This window comes from Atractosteus spatula, chromosome 11 (assembly GCF_055471065.1).
Source record: "Atractosteus spatula isolate fAtrSpa1 chromosome 11, fAtrSpa1.hap1, whole genome shotgun sequence".
Lineage (NCBI taxonomy): Eukaryota > Metazoa > Chordata > Actinopteri > Semionotiformes > Lepisosteidae > Atractosteus > Atractosteus spatula.
The window spans coordinates 49165666-49189165 of record NC_142716.1 but is presented as its reverse complement, the minus strand read 5'-3'; the positions used below and the strand labels follow the sequence as shown (position 1 = coordinate 49189165).

The 23500-nt window shown below is 43.2% G+C and overlaps 1 protein-coding gene across 1 annotated transcript in view; it reads right to left on the bottom strand.

Annotated features, from left to right (window-relative positions):
- cep112 (centrosomal protein 112) overlaps positions 1-23500 on the bottom strand; it is a 144963-nt gene that overhangs the window by 120843 nt on the left and 620 nt on the right. Inside the window, exons 2-8 of the mRNA XM_088927448.1 lie at positions 22381-22502; positions 21653-21843; positions 20216-20376; positions 12323-12419; positions 10089-10166; positions 2872-2919; positions 2652-2729 (exon numbers count right to left, since the gene is read on the bottom strand). Of these exons, the coding sequence (XP_088783574.1) occupies positions 2652-2729; positions 2872-2919; positions 10089-10166; positions 12323-12419; positions 20216-20376; positions 21653-21843; positions 22381-22480 (753 nt within the window). The 5' untranslated portion in view covers positions 22481-22502. The remainder of the gene's footprint in view (positions 1-2651; positions 2730-2871; positions 2920-10088; positions 10167-12322; positions 12420-20215; positions 20377-21652; positions 21844-22380; positions 22503-23500) is intronic.

The window sequence follows — 23500 nt, the reverse complement described above, 5'->3', positions numbered from 1 at the left end:
ACAATGTTTTTTTAATCCAAATTAAGTCTAAAACAAAAGCGACTTGCTACTAGTAGTGGTGGCGGGAGCATTAAATGTTATATGAGCCTTACAGCAGGCCGGTTGATTCACCTCCCTATATTTTATGTTCCTAAGCAGACAAGACAGTGGGTGGAATAAACATTAGAACAACTGCGGTCCTAAAGCTAGTCCCAGGATTCATCACTGAGAAGAAGGCCTCAGACACCCGGTCAATTATCAGCAAGATTCACACTACCTACAGCACACGGCTGCCAGTACCATGATTCTAAGGCATGGAAGGGCCACCCTGCAACAAGGACAAGCTACTCAACCTAAACCCAACCATAAAGCTACATAAAGGTGTTCCCCAGGACTCCAAAATGGCAGGATGACATCTTGGGATCAATGAGCTAGGAACATGGGATATAAGCTTGCATTGGTACTTGATGGGAACTTTGCATACGTTTCTATGGCTGACTACACAAAACCCCAAAATCTACAAACTTTTGTGTATTAAGCTCTAAAAGGTCTGCTGGCTACATTCAAGAACTCTAACAGATCTCACTGCAGAGCAGGGGCCCACCTAGTACATGTTCTACAGCAGCGGTGTCCAGTCGTGCTCCCAAAGGCCCAGTTTGTCTGTGGGTTTTCATTCCAGCTCAGCTGGTTACTGGTTAAACAAGGCCAATTCAACCTCTTCAGGGTGCAGTGGGAAGAGACCGGGAGCCCCCTGCAGACAGGACTGCACACCCCTGTACTAGAGCCAAGGCAAGCCTAGTCGCATTTGAACACAAATTCAACAAGATGCTTGGACCAATGCCACATACTGTATTCAGGGCAAACCCACATTAAAGGCTAGCGATGAGGTGACTTCTCTTCCACATACTGTAGGTCAGCGGTTCCCCCCCATAAAAAAAGATACTCTTTCCAGCAGCCACCTGTTTCAGGTTCTCCACTAAGCCCCTTTCTTTCCAGAGCTGCCCCATTTTGCCAGACCAGCACCTGTTTCAGTCCGTTTCCTATAACACGCATCTCTCAAACCACAGGCCTTTAGTTTAGACACTGCCTTTCCCCCAGTCAGGCTATAAAGTAAACACCCATGACAGCGAGCTGTGTTGCAACCTTTCCCCCTGGAAAGAAGAATTTTCAACCCAGAAGCTAAACCTCATTACAAATCTTTAAAGCAAAGCTCTAGGCAATATTCCATTCAGCTCCCAAAGGATCAATCTGACAAATTAGTTGGAGTGTTTTCATTATTCATTTCACAATGCAACCTAAAGACGAGTTGAGAAGTTGCTTCACTGGCTTTTTGGAACATGTTCAGAAACACAAAAGCCGAAATCCTTATCTGCTGCAATAAAAAAAATAGCAGGCCTTTGTACTTGAAGAAAACCAGACAATGTCGCTAAATGTCCAGCTCTGTGAAAATCCCCCCTCAGTTGTACCCTCTAAAAAAGCTAAGAAAATCCTTGCCTGCATCGGTTTTGATATCTCTTCTAGAAATGAAGATGAATCAGAAAGACCAAAATTTACTTTCCTTTTCCACATTTAGGCATAATTAAAAACTCAGCTGACACCAGCTGCTTTACATGTAGTGACCCCGTTTGTGATAAACTAACATCAGGGTTGGACAAAGCCAAACTGTTTGAAGCAAGAAGAGATAAGAGTCAAATTCTATATTCTGCAGCCGCATAACAGCTGTCACACTAATTCATTGCTTTCTCTCTGCTCTTTCACCCCCTTTTTGTTGAAATTAAAAGTGAATAAGGCTGGAGGCAAGACCCATGGCGCCAAACCACTAACGAAGGAAAGAGCTCAGAGACAGAAATCAGGGAGGAACACAAGAGTTAGACTGCATGTACTTTACTAATGCCCTAGTATAGTGACAGGGACACTATACTGTAAGCAGGAGCCGTCCTTGGGATGAGACGTAAAACCGAGGTCCTGACTCTCTGTGGTCATTAAAAATCCCAGGGTGTTTCTCGAAAAGAGTAGGGGTGTTACCACGGCCTCCTGGCCAAATTTCCCATTGGCCCTTACCAATCATGGCCTCCTAATAATCCCATCTATAAATTGGCTTCATTACTCTGCACTGATAGCTGATGTGTGGTGAGCATTCTGGTGCACTATGGCTGCCATTGCATCATCCAGGTGGGGCTACAACACTGGTGGTGGTGGAGGGGATTCCCCATTACCTGTAAAGTCTTTGAGTGGAGTGTCAAGAAAAGCACTATATAAGTGTAAGCAATTATTATTATTATTAAAGACAAAAAGCCCTGCGCCAAAAGTGCTTCCACCAAATTCTGAGCTCACGGGTCTGCATACAACACATGTAATTTCTCTTTGTTTTTAATAACACTTACTGTAACTGACCCTAGCCTTAGAAGCCTCCAGTGTGAGCGTTCATGTTCTGAATAGAATATAAAGTTTACAAAAATGTGCATGCATCACTATGCAATTTCACAAAATGGGACACTGCTGGAAGGGTCTGCATACTTTTGCAATACACTGTATATTTTAATTTGTGTATATTAATGGAGCTGAGTATTAACTTTGACAACCTTATTTCACTGATGTCCAGATTGTTCATGCGTCATAGGACACTTGTTGTGTTTTAGGGGCAGTTATATTATTATTATTACTCCTCCTACCTCTTTCTCATGTGTGTGAACCGATGTCTGGTCATCACAGAAGGTGCTATTTTTTCCCAGGCTTGCTTTGAGGGAAATCTAGCAAGGGAGAAAGATCAGGTTAAGTGATCAAAGGCAACACCTCAAGGAGAAATGGCTTCAAGTGGGACAGTGTTGCCATATTTATCAAAGGCGGGCTAGAGTCTGCCTGGACAGCGCCACTAGGGAACTTAACACTTACCGGAGACAGAGGTATAGGTTTCTCTCGCAAATACCTGGGGTTTTCAATCTGGAAAACAAGACAATGCATCAAACCCTCATAGATTTTTCTTTTTTTTTTTCCTGGCAAGGCTCCCCCCTGCTTTTCTCTCTCGTAAACAATGCCAAACAACTTCAAAGAGAGTTGCTTAAATACACTGTCTTTCATCTACCTAAACTGTTTATCTTAAAGAATATCCCAGACCACTTCTAGGCATTGTGTGCTCTTAGCCCACTTCCACTTTTTGTGTCGGCCTGTAGTCAACACAACCAGTAATGTGAAAATAATGCGAGCCCATTTCTGGGCAAAGCAGGTCAACATGCATATTCACACAACCACACACACGCAACATCCTGCCTCAGTCGAAGCACTTCTTACACCGCTTCAGATTTCTCATGCACACATAGTGCTGAAGAAAGCTAAGTAATACTAAATCTATATCAGAATGATTACTCACATGCAAGAGCGATTCTTTCGCTTCAGAGATAAGCTGCACGCTCACTGATCCTCAATTTAACCCAATCACAAAGACTAGTTTTGAGTTTAAATTTTGCTTTCCATTAATTGTTTCGGCACCTGCGCTATGTATGGTACTTTTCCACCATGTGGTGCTATTCAAGGGCTTCGATCCATGTGCTCCCAACCTCGAAGGGAAACCTGAATTCTGTGTTTGTTGGGAAATCAAACCAGATGCAGAACACAATACAAACAAGGCACTGGCACACACAAAAGACTTTAGATGCACTGTGTGCACGTTGTGTTTTTGGAACTGTTGCATTTTATAGGACATGCTGTGTTTCAACAGCTGCCCTGAAGAGACTAGTCCCCTCAGCATGGAAAAATGACCAAATGATTCTGTGGTTCCAGGGATCAGGCTGCACGTGCCTGCACAGGCACACAAAAGATGCTGATATAACACAAACTACAAATTCAGGACAAATAAAACACACACACACAGACATGCGCAAAAAATATCCTTAACTGTAGCAATCTAATCCTTTTCAAACAGCCCAGCTGTGTTTTTAAACAAAACCCACATGACGCTATTGTTTTCTGCTTTGTTTTTGCCTTATTTGTTTAAAATACAGTACGTGTATTTGGTTCTGAACCCAGCGCTCTGTACCAGTTAAGATGTGGACCAGATGGGACTTCAATGCATTAGCGAGGCTCACGGAAATAACAAATAATTAGTGCTTTTGTGAGAGAAAACAAAGCATATTCCCTGTGGCATCCAGGATTGTGAAAGTGACATATTGGTATACACGGACACGTCTGGTTCCCATTACCCATGTACCGCTACAGCAGGCCTGCCGAATGGGCTAAAGGTCTCTCCTTCCAAATCCATCTGAGTAAGTGCTCAAGATTCAGCTCTGGGATGGGGAAATATTTATTGGGCATGGATCCCGAGACCTGTTCAAAGCCTGGCATCAGAGCCAAAGTGGTCAAAACAAGTGCTGAGACCCCCCAGGGGGCTCCCAACCGGTAAAGACACTCACCAGAGCTCAGGTTGAGCTTTAGGATCATGGCTGTGAGGCTGGATCACATGACTAGGCGAATGGGATTATCTCAGGGATGGAGCACACTTGGTTGAGCGCTACCCAGGATCAGGCAAAAGTCGGTGTGCAGAGCTCTGCGACACACCTCTTTCCCCATTCAGCAGTGATCTGCACAAATCCTGTGAACAAGGCACTTTGCTGCCTTTAACATGTAAGAAGACAGGTGCTTTCAAGGCGGGTTGCAGGAAGCTGCCTATACCTCATTCTGCCCCCCGCAAGATCGTTCGAATTTTGAAGCTATGAGTCAAGACGTAAAAATAACCGATTACTGGCTATTTTAAAAATGGGGTATGTAAGAAAAAAAATTGTTGGCGATTCTAAATGTAGAAGAAAAAGGAATGTTCTGTGCATGGAGCCGTAAAAAACAGAACCGGTCACAATGAGAGACAGGCAGCAAAACCTCGTTGCTCGGGGGTGAGTAATGAGGAAGGGGAACCAAGCTCCATCCTCGTGGGGTTTAAACACCTGGGAGACAAGCTACAGCAGCCGAGCTTTAGCTGCGTAGGAAGCTGGAAGGAAACCAGAACGCACGTGAAAGCTCATGAGACCCACCCAGGAAGGAACGGTCACCTGCATGCCACCTCCTGGCAATGGGTAACACTTCAGTTTAGTGGATGCAAATGGCATTTTACAAAAGCGAAAAAAGTTGTTGACTGTCACACCCAGTACAAAAGTGGTTCCTCCTAGAGGAAGCTGGCCTTGCAGCCTAAATCAGTTTATTGACTTATAACAATTAAAGACAATTTAACTTTTTCTTTAAAGCAGGTTTAATGGTAATGGTGCCCAGTTCCAGAAATCCATCACATTTCCTTTAAACTAGTAATATGTCTTATACTCTTGCGTCTGTTTCTGTAAATATTTCATAATGCTTGGCAACATCTACCATGTATCTGGTGGCTGCGTAACACTAACCAGATGTCCTTTGAAGCAGAATGATTCCACTTTGTAGCTGACAACAAATAACATGCGCTTTTATTACACGGTAAACATTTGAAGCTTTAACATGTTCTTTTTAACTCCTTTCAAGTTGTTCGGCTGCAAAACTTCATGCATCCTCTCTAAACCCACGCAGAAGAGCCTGAGTTACCGCTACAAAGCCAGATTTTGAAATAACCATAATCACACTTGAAAGAAAATATTCAAAATTAACAAGTCATCAACAGGGAGCAAAGGGTGTGTGAGTGTGTGGGGGGTGGGTGTAGGGCCATTTTGCACAATTCGGAAACAAATAAAAGTATAATCTAATGTGAATCATCCAGCAGCAATGAGAAATCACCATAGCAGCTGTTTTACAGGCGGAGGAAAAAAAACACACGCATTCTGTAGGTCTTACAGATCTATATATCTCCACCCACCCTGTTGCCAAGCACAGTCTTAAATAGCTGCTGTTTTGGTTAAGAATGAAGGTAGGTCTATAAAAATTATTTTTGTCAAGAAAGAGTACCAAGCTACGGTCATCTGAACCAGAGATTACATGAAAGCTGGGGCTATCCCAAGGCCCTCCAACAGGCCACTCCATTAAACAACTTTGTCCCAGTCTTTTCTATGAAAACTGCATTTTAATGACATATCCAGTAACAGAGTGCAGTGCCAAAGACAAAAGGCGGTAAACATCCCAATGTGTCAGGAGCCTACAAAAAGCTCTTTGCAGGAATACCATGGGTAGCAAGCGCACCATGAAAGCATTTCGAAACATGATGAAGTCAGAAGATGTGCGGAGATACAAGCAGTACAAAACGATAGCAAAGCAAAGAACAGGGCCAATTCAAGGAAGAACTATAGTATACCAATACCACACAGATTTTCCTCTTTGCTAACTGGACATTAGGTTCCTTGTCTTCCAGATCGCAAGGTAATTTTTTCTGGGAGTCAACCTAATCATTTGTGGAAGGAAAATGTTGAATGTCTGGAGAGTGGATTTGGTTGTAGGAAGAACCCGCGGGCTGAAGCGAAGAGAGACGCTTTCAAGGCTGCGCGTCGGGAAGAAAGCTGCGCACAAGTGCGGCCTGTCACCAGGTCTCTAGCCAAAAGCTCTGCTACCTGATGCCGCGCGAGAAAGATGCATGCAAACACAACGGGCCACTCCCAGGCTATTCTTACACACGGACCTACAAATGAACTACGGAAATGATTAACAAAAACACACGTACATGTAGAGAAAAGGGATAAATTTGACATCAAAAGAAAAAAACATTCAAACAAGGCACAGAAAGAAAGAGATAAGCCATCTTGGAACAAACGGCACCCCGCCACTATTTTGATACGCTTATCTCAATCAAAGACATGTTACTTGTCACTGTTATCTGCACAGACGCATTAGAAGATTTGTCAGTGTATCTTACAGCAAGACAGAGAGCAACATACAAGGCAGCAAAAACAGTAGCCTAAAAACCTGCCTCACAGAAAAAATGTTTATTTCTATGCTTAAGTTCTGCAAAGGAAAGTCTCAGAAAACCCTCTACAGGGGTGAAGCTGCAACAGGGCACTCCTCTCAGATGAGAAAACAGATAGCACTCCGAGAGACGAGGCCTGACCTTTTCAACTTTTCAAAACAGAAAAATTGAAACGGCTAAGTGAGTTATATATAGACATCTCTTCAACCACATGCTTGAAATTTAATGCAGGCTCCTAAACCACAGCTACGTACCACAAACACCTCATTGCACAAAGGCTCCGATAAGATCTCCATTGTATTTTACAGGGAATGTGAGAGAACAGGGCACCATCCTCCAAGCCAGAATAATAATAATGGTCTGGTTTTGGTACAGAATGGAAATGGCATTTGCAAGGGGATGTTATAGATTAAGAAAGCAGGGAAATGCAAGAAAGTGGTTTATGGGTACTTTTGAGCTAGGTGGGGAAGCACAGAGAAGTCTTTAAGGACTGATGCCCTTAAATGAAAAGGTACCCTGACCTCACCAGTCCACCCACCTAGCTGTATGGGTGTCGGCATTGATAGAGTGATTCTACAATGGGTCCGGATCCCATCGGGGGAAGTTGTGTTCTCTGGAACAAGCCTAATTCTGCACTTGGCCAGTCTGGCCTTCACTTCACTTAATGGTAAGGCTTGTATGCCGTGTTCTTGTCTGTAGCCTGCTAGAAGAAGTAAGATCCATTCTTTATTTTGAAAATCACATCGCACTGGCTGATCGGGTGTGTTCTTATGGAGCCTTCGGTACTTTCTGGGGACAAGAAAGGCTGAAATCATGTCTCCTCACCAATCCTGCAAGGGCCAAGCGCACTGTTTGAGCATAAGAAGGCTCCCATCCAGAAAGCCTGGTCTTCAGGCCAATCTGTTACACATGCATGTGCTGGTGGAAATGGATTAGGATCCAATGAAGTCATAGAGCGCACATAATATTTACTGAAACGCACACATTCCTCACAGTACTGGTCTGGGGCCGCAGAGCTCAAGTACGTACCACGCCACCCTATAAATCTCTTACTGGATGATGACAAGAAAAGAAGATCGAAGCCAAAACAAGACTATTGCAGACAGAAGTGAGCGGGCGACTTAGAGCTAGCCACACAAACACCATTTATAGACATGCTTTCAAAAACAACAACAACAGACGGTTTTCAAGGATATTAACTGAAACTGCTCCAATCTGGAAAATGTAACAGTGCCATATTTTATTAATATAGATTTCTACATCACTCTAATTTTAATATGCCCCTTATTTTCCAAAGAGATCATTAGTCTTGGGATGTAGTTATAGGGAGCAGCAGTGTCTGGACTTGATTGGGAAAGTCCACTGCAGTTTTTACACAGAGCAGATGCTGGCTTGGCGTGGTCAGCTCGGTTTACTGGAGTTGCTTTTATGTGAAAAGGGCAAACTGAGCAAGCCTTACTAGTGCGTTTTGCGACAGTGTAAGACCATGATGAATCACGAGCTGAATACACTTTTGCCTTGAGTACACTTGACTCCAGCCCTGCCAGTACACTCCCGAGGGAGTTAAGAGCGCTTGCGCTACTTTGTCAGCATCTTGGGGCTGTGCTCCCAGTTCATCAATGTCACTGGTATCTCCTCCCTGGACTGGGGTGAAACTGTAGGGATTTAAGTCGGAAAACCCTTCCGGCCTGCTTTTGTCCCAAGCCAGACTCGGATACCTTGTGGGGCCAGAGACTCAAAGAGTGGTTCTGACTCAGTTGCTTGCAAGTGGAGGCCCACCCGGTAACACCTCAGACGGACCTCTCATTAAGAGCGTGTTTACACAATCCCTTGTGTTCTACACAAAGCAGCCATGTCTAAAAGAGAAACCGCATCATGATGCTGCAAAAAGCTGTTGTGAACACAGGACTGCTGACAGTCCCATAATATGTGATTTAGATTTCTCGGCAACGCACAGGTTTCCTGGTTCCGTTCTGAGCTGGCACATGTAGGAGAAGAAGAGATGCCCACATGCACTGGTACAAGAGACAGTCAGAGGTCAGGTACAGGTAAGTCAAGCTGAGACCGAGAAACTCGTTTACCTTACAGCTACCCGCTTCTGGAACATAATGATGGCAATTATATACGAGAAGATCCGTGTCTGAGAAGGTACTTTATTACCGACCACTGCAGCTGCACCAAGTCACCAACTTGCTATCTTCAGGAGACACCTTGTTATTCTCAGTTAGCCCGAACACACAACATCTGAATGGCTCCCACACGGCCCCACTGCGCAAACAAGCCCCAGTGAGGAAGAGCAGAGGCTCATTAACACCAAGTATCAAAACGAGGAGAACATGTTGAACTGTGCCCTCTATTTTTAAAATGCAATACTGCTATACTTCTAAGAAAATGAGAACCTTAATCGCAAAAAACAATTCTGACACTATTCCCAGTTTAAATGAAGGGGGTTCCTGTTTGCAAGCCACATGTTGGGGTTGCCTGCAGTGACATGTCACTCAGGACTCGCAGACCGTACAAAAAGCCGAACAAGTACAACGCTTTGTGTTCACGTCAGATTCCTAGGCACGTTATTCCTGAATGTACAACAATGAGGGCACAGGTGGAAGAGAGGGGAAAAAAAATCAGGACTGGGTTTATCAACAACTTCAGCCCAAAACACTCAAGACATAGATAAGAATTAGACAGCCAAAACTGAGAAATGCTGAAACATTAAGTTTACATAAGTTTGTCCCCACCAACTGCACTGATGTTATCAGAATCAAAGTTTTTCCTTTGTCCCAGAAACCATGCTGGTGTCTTTTAAGTATAAATATTTTTTTGTCCAAGAAGTACAGCCTGATCTACTTCAAGGCATTACACTGCTGAAAAACAATATGTACTCTTATTTTTTGCCAACTTAATTACTGTATTGAGTGCATTAAAACATTCTTCCAATCACCAATCACTAAAGGAAGGTTTTCAATTCAGGAATTACATTTACCTCTTATCATCAAAACTCGGTTTTTAAATCAAGGTGGTAACAAGAAAAACAAAAAGTGTATCCTGTTCTGTGCTCAAATAGAACACAGGCTAAAGACCATTCTGCCTTTGGGTGAGCCTCCTAATTTTGAAGCTTGTGTGATGTTTGGAGGAGTTCCAAAGAAGCCCTTATGTCGCAGAATTCCTGCGCTATATAATGTCGTCCAAAGAAGTAATTAAAGGGAAATGATTCTGGGGAAAAAAAGAAGCAGAAAAATTCCAAGCATACCCCAAGATTCCAGCTGTTCAGACGTGCTTCAAGGTCACTGTCATCGGAAGAGGTCACGGGCTTCCTGTGTCGATCGTCCTGGAAAAAAAAGACCAACAAAGAAAACAGCTTTAATTACTGTCTGAGTGCATGACTCGTCATTCACACAATTAGCAGTGTTTAGGCTGTCGGGCTTTGATCTTCAACGCAATGCATTCGACTAACAAGCGAAAGTGGAACGCATGAACTGTACTTCCCCAGCACAGAAACTGGTGCAGCACGCAGGTCACCGAGCTGGCAGCCCATCTGAAGGCTGGGAAGAGAAACAGACAGCACCTAACAGCCCCATGGAGCTGGAAATAAAACGCATTCATTGATGGCATTTAACACAGACATCAATGAGATTTTTTTAAACGAACACTTTGATTAAAATTACCTTAATATATACCATATGTGGGTAAATTAACCTATGTATTATACATATAGTGTATTTTCATTTGAGTTCCATTATGTTAGAATAATAGTCACAACAGCAACTTAATGCCATAACTTTGAAAAGCTACTGGGAACAACAATCATCGTATTTATTTCTCAAAGATGGCACAGAGACTATTCTCATCTGAACTCGGGTGAAGTTGTTAAAACAGCAATCCGCTGTTCCCTGAAAGCATTTAATGTGACACATTTTCAGAGTCCAGGAACCATCTACATTCAAATTGCTTTAAATACTGCCACAGAGCACCAGAACGTGTTCATGTATTCTCTCCCATTTAACAGATTCCGAAAAAGCAAATTCCAGCAGAGGAGCCATATTCTCTCTCCCTTCGCTGTTTTGACTTTATTTAACAGGCCAGTCAGGAGCCCTCTGTTTCTCAGCCAGATGCCATTAAACACATTCTTATAATTTAAACATTTCCAGAAAAATGTTTATCCAAGATATATATTTTTTTCTTCTGGATTCAGTTCTGACTTCTCAAATTAAAGCAAAATACGCAAAGGTTTAGCAAGTCACACAATAGGAACCTTTGTCAAAAAAGGCCATTATTGGAGGACTCCAAATGCCAGTCACTGGTATCCCTTTACCGCTGGTGGTCCTAGTGCTGACACCCAGGTCTACTCTGAACGGATTGCAAAATAAAGCAAAATGAAAATACCTTCGAAACGGAAATCCTTCTGTCTTTTTTTAAATTTCAAGAAAAATAATCCAGAATTGTTTTCATGTCACGGTTTATCCTACTAGTGCCTGCACTTTGAGGAAATTCCTTTCTGTCTGCAAAACAGTCGAGGGACGAGAGAGTGATGGAACAAGAGCCCGGCCCTAACTCATGCTCTCCCAAGGTTAGTCTCCTCCAGTGAAAAGGATGAAGAAGACAAGAGCCATCACCCGCTAAAATTCTGCTGATTGCACTGCACGATACCAGAAAAAGACAGACTTTAGCCCCGGCGCCACGTGATTTCATCTCAGCTCTAGTGTGGCTGCAGACACCTGTAGCCGTATATAAGCAATGATTCCAGTACGTGTAAGTAAGCAATTACCCTGCATACGATCTCCAGATCCTGGGGGACAGCAGTGACATTTCAAGAGAGCTGTCATGTTGCCCACCATGATAAAAGCATTGACACATTCCTTCAAAATTCAGATCTCTATTTACCACAGTAATATGCTGCTCAAAGCTCCATATGGGAAGCAGTATTTTAAAATCCTCATGCTCACCTATAAGGCTTTGCAGGGTTTGGCACCTCAGTACTTGTCTGAACTATTAACGCCCTACTCCCCACCTCGCAACCTTCGCTCTTCTAATTCTGGTCTCCTATCTGTCCCCCAAGCCCGTCTACACTCTGTGGGTGACAGGGCCTTCTCCTGTTATGCCCCCAAGCTCTGGAACTCTCTCCCCAAGGATATCAGAGACTCACCTTCTCTAAACTTCTTCAAATCCAGACTCAAAACCTTCTTTAGAAGAGCCTTTACTGAACTGGTTCTGTTCTTCACCCCTCTGCTCCTACTATACTTAGTACCACTATCCACGATCTCCTCTGTGTAGTGTAATTGTGTTTTATCTTGTGTATTCTTTTTATTTATTGTTGTTGTCATTCTGTAAAGCGCTTTGAGAAGCCACCGTTAAAGGTGCTATATAAAATAAAGTTTATTTTATTATTTTGGGTAGCGGTTACTTAATTCTGCCTCCTTCCAGAAAAAGGGGTGCATCCCTATTGAAACAGACAGGGGCAGGAAAAAAAAAAGATGACGTGCTTACGGTTTGAAAAGCCACATGGTTTTCTTCGTCTGATCTTCCCGTCAGAACGCTGGAGCGGGCTTGCGATGTTAACTTTTCACTGTACGTGTGTCTTCTCCTGAAACCAGTGTGGAAAATAGCAGCCATCAGCATTTCAGGAATTCCATTTAAGATGTCTACAGCATAGGGGTGCAGATACCAATCAGTTTAAGAGAGTAACCGTCGCACAGAGGCTGCAAGTTGCACGAAAGAAGAAAGAACAAAAGATACATATGGGTGGACAAAAGTGTTGGCTGAACACCATCGCCAAAACAGACTGACTAGATCACAGGTTTTTAATACAACTGGAGGGGCCAGCTCACTAATATTTAATTTTCCATTCTACACCCAACCCAAAAGAATTCTCAAATTATTTTCTACTGACAAATTACACAAGTTACTAATTACACGTGCTCTCTAAAGCATATTATACTTAAGCTGAATTATATGTGAATCTCTCTCTCTAGGTATGCAATATATTTTTACAACTAAGCTATTTCACAGTTCAGATGTGTTATACAAGGTAACGAATTATGCCTGGGAGAAATAAAAACCGACACTGACTGAATGTTAAAAGTGTTAAATGGGTAAGCTTTTGCCTTATGAAGCTAATTCTTATACTGTACTTGTGAAGAAGAGTAGCTAACCCTGCTTATTTCAGCTGGGCATGGTTAAGATTTGAGATCAGAGAATAAGGAATTAGGTTATGGTTGTTTAACATGGCTGCAGGAACTTTGCTGTGAAAAAATTCCTGCAATTTACTGGTTGCATTTTTAAAGTGTTTACACTTCGCCTTGTACACGTACAGTCTGTGGTCTACAGCCAGGGTTTTCTTGGGGGGTTGAGATACAATGAAAGCACCCAGTTCTCTCAACCTCACTGTTTAAATTTGAACAAGTTAATCCTGTGTATGACAGGCTGACAGAAGCTGCCAAACGCACAGAAAGAAAAATCCTGGAGCATTCAGGCACATACTTCAGACACTGAAACTGTTTGTACTTCGTGTTCGACAGGCACAGCTAATTTGTTTCACTACCTAATTACGAACATTCAATTGTGTTAATTACATGCACTTAATTCTGGTTTTAACCGATTTAAATAATCCTGAGCTAAATGACTGTCACCTAAATAGGGAAAGGGTTGTGTGTGGGGGATGAACTTATGCTTGGCATTCATGCACCAAGTGCAGTGGAACCAGCTGCACTTTTACAGTTACAGTACATCTGTGATATTGCTTTGCTTTTTCCTCGAGAATTATCTAAAGGTCGTGAGTAAATCCTTTTACCTGTTAATCAATGAAGAGTTTATAGCTGCATCTACCTGAAGAAAGGAAATTTCACCTTGCTCTCCTTACGATTCCATACCATTTTTCTTCCTTTGAAAATGCTCTGTGAAGTTTTCATAAAGGTTAAATATGAGAGAAGCATGTCTTGCTTGGTAATAGCACGTATTTCTTAAAACACCGCTCTTTTTTTAATTTTTGTACATACAGGATATAAACTCCATCAGCAGCCCTGCCTTGAATTCTGAGCAAATGAGAATGATAACCCTGGAAGTGAACTAGGAACTTATATTTCCAATACAACTTCTAACGCAAAACCCACACTACACGCTGACACCATCAGTGTCTTCCCAGTGTAAGCTTTATTGTGATCTGCCAATCACTCAAGAGATACACTCTTTGTTGCCAATCCAATGTATCCATGGTCCCTGCTCCCAGCTCTGCCAACTGTCATAAACAGTTTTGCCAAAACAATAATGGACATAACTGGAAACCACAACAGCTCACCTGCTTTGCATAAAGTACGATAAACGTAGCCAGATGGCACAGAAAGTATGTCAGCATGCTCGAGCAAGAACAAAATGGTGCATTTCACCCTCATTTGTTATCAAGTCAACAGGTGGCCTAAAATAGCTAAATCAAATGTGTCCAGAGGTTTCAGTGTCCAATATCAAAGGAAACGGAGACAAGGCTCCCTAAACAGGAAGGTGCGCAAATCTTTGAAAGAAATTATACCATGTTGTCCCATATGAGATATCCAAAAATACAATAAACAATCCGTGGTACATCATATGGGGGGAAAAAAAGCCTTTTTCACATGAGAAACTTGGAATTAAAATGATTACTCAAACCACAAACTCTATTTATCCACCCACCTCTTTTTTAAAAAAAGTTCCTTAGCAAAATCCCCTATTCTTTTACAGTGAATACAATTATGTACACGCTGACTCAGCATTATGGCAACTATGTAATGTACGCCGCATGTCAGTTCTGGCGATTTCTTGCAACATTTCTTTTAGTTCTTAGTGCATGCCAAACACAATAAACAATATGTCAAAATGAAGTGATGAGCATTTAAACTTGGAGCCCAGAAGCAACATGCAATAGCTTACAGTCAGCACGTAGGCTTTATCAAAGAAGCAGGAGCTCTTCTAACCTCATGGGCCAACCTTGCAGAACGCTATCGGCTTCCTGCTGCTGCACTTTCCCATGAAGCCCCTGAAGGCAAAGTGACTCAGGAAGCCAGGTAAAGGTCACCACCTGCTGGCCAGTCAGAGAACAGAGCGTGTGACCGCTGGCAGCCAGTCAGCGCACAAGGGCAAGAAACTCTTCGGTGTTGTCGTTCTAGTTTTAGCTCAGTCTCGAGATGGGGGTGTCACAGAAAACTTACTTAAGGCTGTATGGGATCCCAGTCGATCAGAGAAAGAACAGAAAAACAACCAAAAAAGCAAATAAGTAAGAGGTGGATCTAGCTCAGTGGCACACTCACACACCTCCTTCGGCTGTGTCCCAAGTTACAAGCTCTGGGCAGAACTATTTCAGTGGCACCTGAAAGTGTTTGGAAAGAACATTCCCCCAGCTCCTGAAGTAGCATTCTAGCTTCTTTGGTTGCCCAGAGGCAAGGCTCAGGCTAACAAAGGCAGAACAATCATCACCGAGGTCTGGAGTGGCTGTGGCCAAAAAAACTAAAGAACGGAAATCTGTCTCCGTAGCCTGTTTCAAGAGCTGGGTCAATGAGATGATCCCCTCATTTGCAATGGAGAGGATTATTTTCCATAGGACAGGCACTGTGAGGCAATTCCATAGGATCTGGGTTCCCTTTCTTGAATGTTCTGACAGAGGTTGAGCTTCTCTGAAAGGTAACAAGTTATAAAGGTAACAAGGTTTTGTCCTATACAGTCTTGAGGATGGCCCACAGTCTATGGTTTGACACTACTGCACCAGAGCTTAGCTGGCTTTCACGGGGCCTCGTACTTATGTCAGCAAAGTTCCCCTTCTGAAAGCCAAAAAAAAATTCTCATCTTAATTGGAGTGCTGCCCCAGTGGGACACTGAAATCAAAAGGACCAGACTTCTTGTTTCAATTTGGGTTGAAACGTTTATTTTTGCCCCTGGGGGCAAAGCTTAAGCAATTTACTTTTCCTGGAGGGAAACAAAAACAATACTAGTAACTAAACAGGAATACAACATAAAAATTTAGTATTAAAAAAATTAAATGAAATATACTCCCTACCGCAGTCAGTTCGGGTACTCGCAGCAAGTTATCAATTAGCAATGTGACACAGAGTCACAAAAGGAAATAAAGGAAATTGCACTTAAGGATTTCGTCACACAAAGATGTTCAGGTCAACTAAACTGCCAGTTCCTTGAAACTGTCACCCTAGGCTCCTTCGAAGAGCAGCTGGATTAACCGATGGTAATCAACTGACTGTAATCATAGAGGCAGGCAGAGTGGCCCCTTCTTGTTTATAACACCTCTTATTTCTGGTGTAAAAGCAAACAACGATCCCCAGTGTGGCTGGCGTGCCGAACGCTAACAGCATACCCAGATGGGACTGTGAACTCGACGGGGCAGAAAACTCTGCTTCCTGAAGCGAAGCGAGGAGGTCTGCGTGTAGATGTGCCGTCAGCCCATATCCTCTGAAGAACAGCCACTTTATTAACGGAACAGAACAAAAACGCAGAATGCTTATCAAAATTAATTTGCTAACTCCCGATAATCGGGACGAGTGCGCAAGCTCTACAATAACCTTCCTCTGGCAAGGTCTTTGTAATGTGATCAGAAAGACAGACCGTTCTAATGCCAGACACTTTCAGGCACTTCAGACTTTCCCCGAGACGGAGATTAACTTGGCAATGGATTTCTTGCCACCAAAAGGAACCCTTTGATAATCTAGGTTCTGCTGAAATGATGAGAGAAAAGGCTACTTTAAAAAAAGGAATCATTTTCAGATTAAAAAATATATCAAAGGAAGCTTGTAAAGAGTTAGGAGAAGCCAATAGACTATAGTTGCACGCCATAATAAATAATTTAACAGAAAAAATACGTGGCAAGTACCATAAAAGACAGAAGTTTTCTTTTCATCCTTGAGAGTGTAGAAAAATGATTGGGAAGACATCAACGCGAGGCAGAACACATTCATCTTCGTTTTCCTCTAGGTTCTAGGTAAGCTGATCTTTGGAATTTCCTTCATTAAGAAAGGGCCGATCTCTAAACTCAAACATTCAAAGAAAGCAAGACACTGAATATGACAAACTAGGGGAAGACAAGCAAGTGTCCGAGCACATAGACAGGCGACACCAATATCCTGCTGCTTCAACCGTTTGCTCAGCTCTCTCTCACAACAGTTTTGTCTTTGAAATGAAGGTTCAAGCGGACAAAGGTCTAAACCACTTCTTTTTTCCAGCTTGCCACTGCTTTTCACCACAAAACACGACCTCAGTTGCTGGCTGTTCACAGATAACACTAATTCTTGCACAGCTGGAGTCGTCCAATAAAGGCCACACACCTCCCAGCACCTCAGCTATCACCAGGGAGCTCTTAAGCCTGCCATAGGCTTGGGCGGGGTGGCATGCATGTGGCAAAGGGGCTTGTTACCAGCTGCACCATTCTTACAGTAATCCCTGGACCCCTTCACATCATCAGTATTCAGGGACCACGAGAACGATGTTTTAACCAGAAGTGCAGTTTTAACCTAACGAGTAAATCTCATTTGGATTTAACAAAACCACCTCTAAAATAAGTTTTTTTAAAAAAAATACAGGAAGCAGAAACAGGAAAACTTGTCTGCTTCCCTCACCCAGTACTTGGGCTTGCCTAAGACGTAGCAAGAACGTTCGAGCTCATGAACAAGTCGATTTGGTCGAGGAGGCACGAATGTCCAAAATTTCAACAAATCAGAGACACAATGTGACCATACAAAGTCATACAAGACTGCATAGCAGGCATAATGAGCAAAATAATAGTGCCTCCTCTTACTGTGACCTGCTAAATTCAATAACGATCTTGCGTTTTCCCTCTGGACACTACATCTTTCAAGTGGTTCCTCTCCAGTGAGAATTAAAGCATGTTTTCATGACTCAGAAGAATCACGGCTATGAAAATGCAAGTCCTTGGCATCGGACAGACAGCAAAGGACAAAGATCAGACCAAAGAATGGCAAGCTAAGCAAAGACGTTTCTTTGTTTTAATCTCATCGACACAAAACAAAAGGCCTTAATTTTCTCTTTTCAGATTGTTGCCTGTGATCTGGAAGCTTTAAAGGTTTATTGCAAAGACTACACATGAAAGATAAGCCTTGCAGCTCAGACGTGCCAGGGAGTTGTGGGGCGAAAGACTATAGAATTCAGGAAGGTGTGTACAGCCAGAGGTCCCATCATACCCAGTGCGGAGTCTTCATCTCAAAAAGAAATGAGTGAGAAAAAGTCATGCTCTCAGGCAGTCTTGAGGCTGCAGTGTGGAGCACTGACTAGAGCTCAGGACATCATACCAGAGAGTCACAGGTTCGGTTCCCAGGCGAGATTGCACAAGATGTACCTTTGAGCAAAGAATTGACTTTACACAGATTGATGAAATAAAGGCAGCCGGGGTCTGCCAATTGTCACTGGAAATCAGTTCTCTTACAATTAAAGAACAACAGAAGAACACACTGTAATGTCCTGTTGTCATCCAATCACCCAGTACAACCCAGAAACAAAGCTCAGTGAAGTCAGTGGACAGATTTGCATTCCATTACACACCAGTATTAACGAGCGTTTGTGAGCTGAAATGTCTTGATGTTATGTAGATGGGAAAAAATAAAGTTGGTTTAATGAAATTCTCTTACGCAAAGAAACAAAAGAAATAAAAACAAAGTAACACTTTCAAAAAAATATAACTGCTCACTCAAGGGCAAAGAAATGGATCTGAAACTCTTACCAAGAAGGGCGTTCATGCATACACCGATGCTGAAATACGATTAATAAATTCTTGACACACAATTTGTTACAGAATAGTTCTCGCCTCTTAAGAGCTCCCCTCAAGAGTTGATTATCTGCGCCATTAATGCGAGGAGGAGAATTGACGTACTTGTTGCAGTTTAGTAACACCCATCACAGACAGCTTAATAGGATTTTCTGCGACTTCAGAGAATGCTCCTACTTGCCTTCTGTCTAAAGAACGCAATCCTGCTAAAACCTGGTAATTAAGAGAGGTCCCTCTTCAGCTGCATCTCCCCCTAGTCCTGCCTAATTCCTTATCATCCACTCAGTAAACATGAGGGATGGAGACACTTGTCACTTTTCACAGCCCTGCTGCTTCGGATTCCGACTTCAAAGGAAGTTTTGAAATTATGCCCTTTTTGATGTTGTTGTAATTAATTGTATATCATTTTGTTTTAGGAGGCTGCCTTTGGGATAGATTGGAGATTTATTTTTGAATTTTTATTGTTCACACTTTAAAAACAAAAACAAAACAGTATATGATTCTTTAAAAAAAAAACTCCCTATTTCCCAGGGCCTCTATCAACAGGCAACACAAGCTCCACCCTGGGGCCAATCAGTTGATCTCTAACTCCAGATGGTGTGGAAGACTTAATTTTTGAGTTTATGTTGGAAAATAAAAGGTGCAGACGAAAAGCAAGATTTTTCACACATGCTGAGATGGCATATCCTTTAGTGTGTGCCATGGACAACAGACAGCGATAGATCACATGAGCAGATGAAAGGAGAATTTAATAATGCATTAAAGAACCATTTGTTTCTTCAAAATGCCCATATGAATATTTAGCATTCTGTTCTCTTGATTCTAAGGTTCTCTTTATAATGCTAATCCTGATATACGTCTGCTGAGCTTTGACTCCCATTCCTCACTAATTACTATGAAACCCAAATCCATTACAGCAAGCACATCATTAAAGCCCATAAACGCTGCACTGTCAAAGGCAAGCATCCCTGAGAGGGGTAGTCTATCTAATAGTGCACAATTGCATGTTTTATAAGAAGCTGTAATTAAGATGTGTTTAATCAAAGCAGCATTCTAAATAAACAATCATGAGAAAAAAAAACAAATATTCTGCTGGTGGAAAAATGGATGGATACAGCAAGGGAGGCATACAGCACAGATAAGTAGGAGAGCGCATGGTCTTCAAGAAATAACAATTTGAAAAGTAAATTGCCCAAACAAACAAAAAATCACAACTGAGAAAGAAAGCTTCACAATGGTCTATGCCCAACACCCTTTCCAAATGATTTTTTTTGACAGACAGAAGACAGAAACACTGCTCCTGTGAGGCTGCAGAGACAGGCTGACCAGGGGACAGCTCTGAGCGCAGAGCTCAGAAGCAAAACTCAAGCCTCCCAGACTCCTGCTGCACAGCAGAACAAGCCATTCCAGGTTTTTTTATGAGCTTAATAATCATTCCAAATACATCTGTGCTTGTGATCCCTATCTCCACACACCTCTCCACAAGAATGAGGGCTCGGATCCAATATCGCCTGTAGAGCCCGCAGTTTGGAAAACGTGGAACGCACCGGAGTGTAAAAGCGACTCATCTAAATCCCCGAATCCGCACTGCAGTCTGGCGCAGGAGAGTGCCGAGAGGAGAGCACAGGTACCTGTGCGCGCGCGGGGCAGATGCAGGAGACAGAAGTCTTTCCCGGGGGGGCGATGACCATGGTTCCTCGTTGGGGCCCAGCTCCCCAGTCACCCAGTCAGGAAGTCTCACAGATCCCTGCTCCAGCGGCCTCCCACACAGCGGCTCATCAAAATAGATCGACTTCAAACAAGGAAACAAACTCAACCATAAAAAAATAAACACTACATTTGTTAGTTGTTAAAATTCTTGTGATACATCAGATGGGGGGGGGGGGGGGTGAGGAATTCTGTGTACATTCAAAATGATCTAACCTTTCTAATTACGCTTTAGTGAACTGATGAATGTCAGAAAACCACAGGACGGGAACAAAAGAATATCATTTTGGGTTGTGGGAGTTTGGAACAGGCTACACTGCCATGTTGTTGAAGCTGATACCCTGGCTTCTTTCAAGAAACAGCTGGATGAGATCCTGGGATCAATTAGCTACTAACTACCAAAAAGGCTGGAGGGGCTGAATAGTCTCCCTTTACTTGTAACCTTTTTCATGTTCTTATTACAAAGGCCACTGGGCCTCACAGGTGGAGGAACACTGACACATGGTGGCTATTCCACGTTACTGCAAAAGAAAGAAAAATAAATGTCCTACAAGTATAAACCACTGTGTACTATATAGAAGAAGAATAATAACAAAAACAAAAAAAGTGCTTTTCTAGACACTAAAAACACTTTAAGGGTAAAGGGGACTCCCCTCCACCACCACCAATGGGTTGATCCCACCTGGATGATGCAGCCAGAGTGCGCCAGTACGCTCACCACACCAGCTCTGTGGGGAGGAGAGCAAGTGATGAAGCCAGTTCATGGGTGGGATTATCAGGAGGCCAGGACACCCAGGTATCACCCCTACTCATTTTGAAAAAGGCCCTGGGATCTTTAATGACCATGCAGGGTCAGGACATTGGTTTTACCTCCCATCTAAAGGAAGGAGCCATTTTTACATTATTTTGTCCCCATCACTATACTGGGGCATTAGGACCAAAAAAGACCGCAGGATGAGCGCCCCCTACTGGTCCACTAACACCTCTTCCAGCAGCAGCCTTAGTTTTTCCCCAGGAGGTCTCCCATCCAGGTACTGGCCAGGCTCACACCTGCTGAGCTCTAGTGGGCAGCCAGTTGTGAGTTGAAGAGCGATATTTAGTTTAGTTTATTGAACACTGACAGCCCACAGCTCTTGTGCAACACCAGAGTTAGGTAAAATCTAATTTGCATCTGTAGTCCATAAGAAGGACAGAGCCAGCAACATACAAAACATAAATTAAAAACATCTAAAGATATAGCATATGATGAACAGATATAACAAAACCATATTTCTAAAACAGATATATTACTATGACTTTCAGGGACAGGAAAAACTCTCCTGTCCGGCTCGTGTTGGTGCCGCACTGCTGTCTGTGCCTACCATGTACGTGGGCAGTGTCTTCAGGCTGCCGGGCTCTGGTCTGTGGGTGAACGGCCCCTCCAGGACTCCCCTCCGCAGCATGTGCAGCAACAGCCGGGCGTACAAGTTGCGATTCTTCCGGCCCATGATGCCTGCGCCGGAACCAGACGGGTCGCACAGCTTCTTGATCCACAGAGCGCAGCGCTGTCGCTCTGGGCGAGGAAGGTTTACAAGACAGGAACAGAGCGACAAAAGAGAAACAGGTAGAACACAGGTGACCACACTCATTGGTTACACATGAGTGTGGGGCGGAGCAGTGGCTCTGTGGCTCAGGATCTACGCCTGTGGCTGGAAGGTTGCCGATTGAAATCCAGCGGCCGGCAGAGGAATCCCACTCTGTTGGGCCCCTGAGCAAGGCCCTTCACCCCAACTGCTCCAGGGGTGCTGTATAAATGACTGACCCTGCGCTCTGACCCCAAGCTTCTCTCTCCCCGTCTGTGTGCCTGTGTGTCTCATGGAGAGCAAGCTGGGGTATGCGAAAAGACAAATTCCTAATGCAAGAAATCATATGTGTCCAATAAAGTGATCTTATCTTATCATTTATAAACACTCCAAAACAAATGGCTGAATAATATTATTATAAACTGGGACAAAATATTTTGGGGCATTGCAGAACATAATGATTTTAGCAAAACATGGCAGTACAGGAGGTTACAGCCGATACCAGTGACATGAGATTTTTTTTTTACCTGATGTGTGAGGTAGTTTTAGGACATAAGGCTTCATGTCCACCAAGTAGTGATCAAATTCCGAGTCCAGTTTCTCCCACGTGTCCTCTTGGCTACTCATTACGGCCTGTCCCTCTGACAAACTGCCATAAAACAGAGATTTTTATTCACATAACCAAACGCATGAAAAGCATATCATTGACAGTATGCATATTATGCACACATAATCCTGCACTGCAAAAGCATACAAATAAATCTGAGGAAAATTAATCCACCCCATACACTGCACGGGATGCAATTGTACTGCTAATGTGGTGCCTGTGCAAAGTATTTGTGTTGTTTCCTGCTCAGGTTTCCTGCTATTATTAAAGGTATCACCAGGGTATTAGATAATTAACTGTCAGACAATTCTGTGAAGCACCCAGGAGTAACCTGTTGCGAAGGGGGGACAATATTTTACACTATCTGAAAGATGGATTCCCTGCTGGAACATGTTTCTTCTTTCTGCTTCTGAGATTGGAATTTACCACCGCTAGCTCCTTCGCAGCCAACCCACAGCGACGCAGCTCACTACAGAAAAGAAAGGAAAGAAACCCTGAAAAGAAACCAGGGTGTCAGGTTCAACAGCATGCCTGGCCAGCTGGTTCCAGACCCCCGCGACCCCGAGAGTGAAGAACTGCCTCCTGGCCTCACAGTTACAGGCACTTCCACGGCGTGCCCACTTGTCTCCTCTGTGGATTCCTGAAGGAGTCCGCAGACTTCACTTTGCTACTAACCTTGAGGAACCTAAATACCTTCCCTCTGCTCTTCTCTGTTCAAGAGTAAAACAGCTCAATTCTTTCAGCCTGTCAGTACGGGACACACCCTCAACCCCAGGGATGTACCAGGCTGGTCTTCTCAGTGTGCCTTCACCCAAAAGCCCTCACTGCTCTGACTCAGATTCACCAGATTTACAGGGTATGCCAGTAAAGCCAACGAAATAAAATAATACCGTTATAAAACACACCCCATTTGATTTTCTAATATGATAAACATCTTAACCAAAGAGTTTCTAATCCGTAACCTGCATCCTTTATCTGAAAGAAAGAGTGAGACACAGAGCGTTTCGGGAAGATGTCAAACTCCATACGAACGACCTGAC